Source organism: Alnus glutinosa, chromosome 4 (assembly GCF_958979055.1).
Source record: "Alnus glutinosa chromosome 4, dhAlnGlut1.1, whole genome shotgun sequence".
Taxonomy (NCBI): domain Eukaryota; kingdom Viridiplantae; phylum Streptophyta; class Magnoliopsida; order Fagales; family Betulaceae; genus Alnus; species Alnus glutinosa.
In genome coordinates, this window is record NC_084889.1 from 28,727,298 (window position 1) to 28,733,121 (window position 5,824).

Sequence of the window (5,824 nt, forward strand, 5' to 3'; positions counted from 1 at the left end):
TTTCTTTCATCTTCCCCCATTTCTCAACCATCTAATAGGGAGTAAAGAACATTTTATTTCTTTAAACAAAAAAAAAAAAAAAAAAAATCTTTCTTAAAACCCTGCCCTGTTCTTAGTTTAATTCAATTCTCATCTGTAGATTTTGGCTAACCCCCTTTCACAGTTTATCCAAGGAAATGACAAAAATGACAGCAGCATTGAACAGAGTCTTGATCCTTAAAAAAAATTCGGTACCCTTTTTTTAACCCACAAATTTACAACGTTTAAACTTCCATAGAAACCAAGTGAAGTTGCATTTTTTATATAACGGTAAAGATGCTGCCACGTGGGTCGAGTGGGACAAGAGCCGGACTCTTGACGCATGTATAGAACAACTCTTGTAATAAAAGTTGTACCCATAACAATACTGAAATTTGCTCATTCATTTTTCAAGAGCTTCCAAATATCTGCCTACTTTGTGACCAAAACTAAAAGGCTAAGGGTTGGAAGTGTTCATACTCGATGACTAACAACTACAATGCACAAATGCTAGACGGAATGGAATTGCTACATAACCTCTAATGAACACACAGCAGAACATGATCAGAAACTTCTAAGTTTCATGCGAAATAGAACTAATCTTCCATTGAAAATGGAAAGATTGGAGGTTAAAAAGATTTGGTGAAGGTAGAGTTCTATTAGTGTATTCATGACGTGTTCAATAGAAGGAAATGCTATACAGCAGCTTCCGCCGATGCTGTTTTTCAAAATCAGCCACTATATCATCAATCGAGTCTTCCCATGATTCTGTGGCTTCAATCTGTGTATACAGGATACCCTTAGAAAGTCTATCATTATATATAACAAACCATATATAGCTAGCATAAAACATGGCAGACACAGACCTGTTGGCACAGATCTAAAGTAAGCCGAGCTCCTATGGCCGCCTCCTCATGGTTGTCTTTTACCTCCAAGTTGATCACTAGTACAGTTTTCATAAGAACATGATCCCGGTTGTGAAGATCTGCACATTGTTACATAGTGGTCAGACAGGCGTAAGAAGAAGAATTATTCACAGGAGCTAACATGTGTCTTTGTAGGTATACATATTTACTATATCACTCTAAAATTAATTAGCATTTGAAAACTTCATAGGGCAGTACTATCCACCAATAGTTTTTAAGAGCTTGGACTAAAAGTTCAAAGTTCCAAGCAAAATCTATATGCTTCTGTGTGATTATAACTAAATTCCAGCACAAAGGATTAATGAAAGTCAACATTCTCCAAATCTACCACTTATGGCGTCACAAAGAAATGACATTAGGCATGATAATACGCCTAGAACTGAAGAAAGAGTGATGCTTGATGTTACTTAGGATGTAAAACATAGAATTAGAGGTCAAGGTAAACTTAGGAGTGGTTTGAATGTGGATATCTGTCAGCAGTGGGATTTGTCCACTGAGATCCTACATTGATTCTTTGTTGTCTGGGTTCTTTGCTTGTATTGGGTTTTAGCTGGGTAGCAAGTTGCTGTCAGCTAGAAATTTTGGGAGTATTGTTGGTTTGGAGATCTAGCTTTTTGCTAGATTTTGTGTACGTTTGTTTTGTGTAATGAAATTTTAATCATCCAAAAAAAAAAAAAAACATTCTCCGAATCATATGCTTCTTGTTGCTCTTTTGAAAGAGAGAGGATTCAACAAAGTGGCCATTAAAATATAGCTTACATAATTCGACGCCACAATTAACAAAATTGATGCAGAGAATGAGCAGATCATTAAAGAGCAAGATTTAAAACCAGAATATATTAGAAGTTAAAGTTGAAAATTGATACAGGGCCTATGTTTTGTCTAGTTAGTACTGAGTCTTATTTTCAAGTTCCTTTCTGTTAAAAGGCCAACAGTACGTTCTGTTTAATTGTTCTCAACTTTAGAGTCTTGGGTAAGTTCCACGATTTCTGTATATGGGCAGCAGTAGGGGTCCATGGGTCTTATTTGGATCTACACATGTTCTTGGACTTGTTCTTTTTTCCCAGTCTCCACTAGTTTTAAATTGGTTTTGGTAATCAAACGATTCCAAATTCCTTGCTTCTGACATTTGGACCCCAGCCTATTAGAATGAGGAGTGCCAGAGACCTATATGTATCTATGCAACTCTACTCGCACAACGAGAACAAGTTTTTAGAGAACTTCTCTAGCAATCTATGCCTGTTGAGGATTGTGTGACACAATTTTAAATTTGGTGTGATTCATAGGGAGTCTAGGTCTGATGCCCACAAGGCCATCTAATTCCTGTAATTTACTTTCTTCCTCTCCTTTTCTTTTCCTACTCTGAAATTTTAAATCTGCTGTGAGTATTAAAAAGATTCTGTTAACCTTATTTTATATATATAGTGAACATTATAAACCTTCCATTTTCTACCCTAGCCTATTTTTGCCTGAAGCCTTCCATCCTAATTCCTAACAACCAAAACTCATAAATTAATTGCAGTCGCAAATTCCTGCTACACAATTCTCCCTTTTCTGGTGAGATTGAGCCTAAACTGTAAATCTATTCTTCTACACTTCAAAACTTAAAACCAAAATTTTTCCACACCATCAGCAAATCATGCAACAAATCCAAGGAAACTACACTTGGAGTCAGTTTGGGAGGGCTGAAGCTTCTTCATAATATGAGACATTGCAGCTGCTTTGAGAAATAGCCCAAGCAGCTTCACAAAATTGGCAGAAAGCTAAAGCACATTTAGTTTACTTAACAAGATACTAGCTTCTGCTTTTTAAAAGCTAAAGTACCCCTAAAAAAGCCCCAACCATAATGGAGCTTTAATCTATAAGCCATCCTGCATCAATTTGGTGGCAGAGCAATCCATCCTACATCAACAAGTTACTGAATCTTAATCTGTGTACTTTACAATTAATGGAGTCAGCACATTAGCTCATCTGTACAAATGAAGAACCTAAAAATTCAATACACCTAAGTACAAGATGATTTGGCAACTTATTATACAATGGAAAAGAAAGGTCTTCTACAAGTCCCACATTGGACAATTCATCGTGCAATTACTAGATTGGAACCTCAAAATTTCAGTAACAAGACACAGATTCACAATTTCCTTTTTACAAAATTTCCAAGCCAAGAAATACAACTTAACAAATAATTCTAACTGCATTTTCATTTTTTTACATCTCCAATGGAGATCAAACTGATTATATTCAAATACGAGATTAACTTGCTCGCTTTATCACGTGGTCTTTGTTCTACAGTATAGCAACATTGAGTCTTATACAAATATAGACAAGGAAAACGATAAAAAGTACAGCTGCAATCAATATTCCGACAGGTCAGAAATAAATGCCAAAAAGCAGAAAAGAAAACAAAAAACGATTGGAGAAGCAGTAGACAATGTTCTAATCATCTCATCCATTCCATTATCATATCATTCATCCATATGATGCAAGTACCAAAATGGAAAGGGAATATACGAACCTTCAACGACCATATCAAAAACCTTTTCTTCAAATGCAAATACCACATCAAAGGAACCATCAGCAGCATTCTCTTGCCAGCGCTGAGGAGCCAATTTGACTGCTGAATTTCTTTTTAGCATAGGCAAAATGCCATTACGCTTATAGCTGTACTCTTATCAAGGATCCACTTTGTTTACAAACATTAACATGATTTAGAATGCAGAATAAACGCATGCAGTTCAATTCTTTAGTCCTATAACTCAAGCACTGCACTCAGAGCATTCTACAACTAAAAGAATTTGAATCAAAGCTAGAAAACGATGACTTATTAACAACTTTTGAGCTCCCATAAACATGTTAATCAAATAACGAATGAAAACTAACAGAATAATTTTGGCATGTTCTTTTTCTTTTCTTTTCTTTTTTTTTCCATAAATAATATAATTTAAGCATATTCCACATAAAGTTTCGTGCAATTTCTCATCAAGTTCCAATGCCATACAATGGTCTATACTAATATTTCGTTTTCAACGAAATCTCGCATCGATAAAAAGGATTATTAAGAAACGTTTCAATCCAATTTCCATAATACCAATAGTTCATCTTAATTTTTTTTTTTCTTTGAATTCGTTAAAGAAAAAAAAATCCGGAATTTGCATAAATTAAGGCCATTAACATTGTCAACAAGTTCTAATCAAAGCGTTGTAAAGCCTAAAATGGGTCAAATTTCCACAAACTACCAAATAATTAATCAAGCTCTAGTGAGAGTAAATTTAAAGCAGGAAAAAAAAAATTCACTAATTCCTTGAAATTATTCAATCTTAGCCTTACCAGCTGAGTACACAATACACAAACAAAATTTAATTTGCCATGATTTTCTCAGCAACCAAACAACGACAGGGAAACTGAAGAAGTAAAAGAGGATACAGCTCGGAGTCTTTGCGCCTGAGATCGTCGTACATCTGCTTGTACGGGGTACCGAAGTCGTAGACGTTGGGTTCTCTGAGGGAGGGTCCAGGGAGCTTTACGTGAGCCCCCGTCCCGTACGACGACACCTCGAAGCCCTCCCTCTTGAGGAGCGAGTGCGCCTCCATGCTCCGGTTCTGGTTTGACGAGCACACCATGGCGTACCGGGATTTCATGCTGCTTCGTCTAGGGGGGTTCAACCTCTCACTCACCCAGACCAGGGTTCAAACAATTTTTGTATAATCAAACCCTTTAAATTTTATTAGTAGTAACTCATAGTTTATTTATAGGAATAAATACCCCATTGGTACCTGAGTTTTACGTGTTTTTAAATTTAGTACCTCAGTTTTTTTTAGTATCATAGGTGGTACCTGAATTAAGGGTAAAAACCCATTTGGTATCTGTTAGATTTTCCGTCCAAATTTTAACGCCTCGCTACGTGTCAACCGCTGAGGTTGACACGTGGCACTACATAAAAAAAAATTAAAAATTAAAAATTAAAATATTTAGAAAATGATTAAAAATAATAAAATTAAAAAAAGAAAAAAGAAGAGGGGTGGCTGAGCCACCCCCTTGGCCGGTCTGTCCGGTCTGGGGTGGCCGAACCACCCCATAGGGGGTGGTTCGGCCACCCCACAGTTAAAAAAAAAAAAAAAAAAAAATTTTGAAGGGTTTTGGCCCTAGGGGGTGGCCGAACCACCCCCTAGGGCCACGGGGGTGGTTCGGCCACCCCCAGACCGGCCGGACTGGGGGTGGCCGAACCACCCCCGTGGCCCTAGGGGGTGGTTCGGCCACCCCCATGGGCAAACCCTCAATTTTTTTTTGAAGGGTTTTGGCCCTAGGGGGTGGCCGAACCACCCCCTAGGGCCACGGGGGTGGTTCGGCCACCCCCAGTCCGGCAGGTCTGGGGGTGGCCGAACCACCCCCGTGGCCCTAGGGGGTGGTTCGGCCACCCCCTAGGGCCAAAACCCTTCAAAAATTTTTTTTTTTTTTTTTTTTTCAACTGTGGGGTGGCCGAACCACCCCCTATGGGGTGGTTCAGCCACCCCACACCGGTCAAACCGGCCAAGGGGGTGGCTGGGCCACCTCCTTGGCCAAAATGGGGGTGGCCGGCCACCCCCATGGTTTAATTTTAATTTTCTTTTTTTCTTTTTTTAATTTTCTTTTTTAAAATTTTATTATTTTTAATCATTTTTTAAAATTTTTAATTTTTTTTTATGTAGTGCCACGTGTCAACCTCAGCGGTTGACATGTGGCGAGGCGTTAAAATTTGGACGGAAAATCTAACAGAGGTACTAAATGGGTTTTTACCCTTAATTCAGGTATCACCTATGATACTAAACAAAACTGAGGTATTAAATTTAAAAACACGTAAAACTAAGGTACCAATGGGGTATTTATCCCTTATTTATATC

The 5,824-nt window shown here is 38.0% G+C and overlaps 1 protein-coding gene across 1 annotated transcript; it reads right to left on the reverse strand.

The window, feature by feature from the left end:
• Positions 1-335: 335 nt before the first annotated feature.
• Positions 336-4,673, reverse strand: LOC133865422 (uncharacterized). The gene is made up of 4 exons (XM_062301826.1): positions 4,371-4,673; positions 3,463-3,608; positions 885-1,003; positions 336-799 (listed from the first exon to the last, which is right to left on the reverse strand). The coding sequence occupies exons 1-4, from the start codon at positions 4,583-4,585 to the stop codon at positions 698-700; spliced, it is 582 nt and encodes a 193-aa protein (XP_062157810.1). The 5' UTR covers positions 4,586-4,673; the 3' UTR covers positions 336-697.
• Between the last annotated feature and the right edge of the window lie 1,151 nt (positions 4,674-5,824).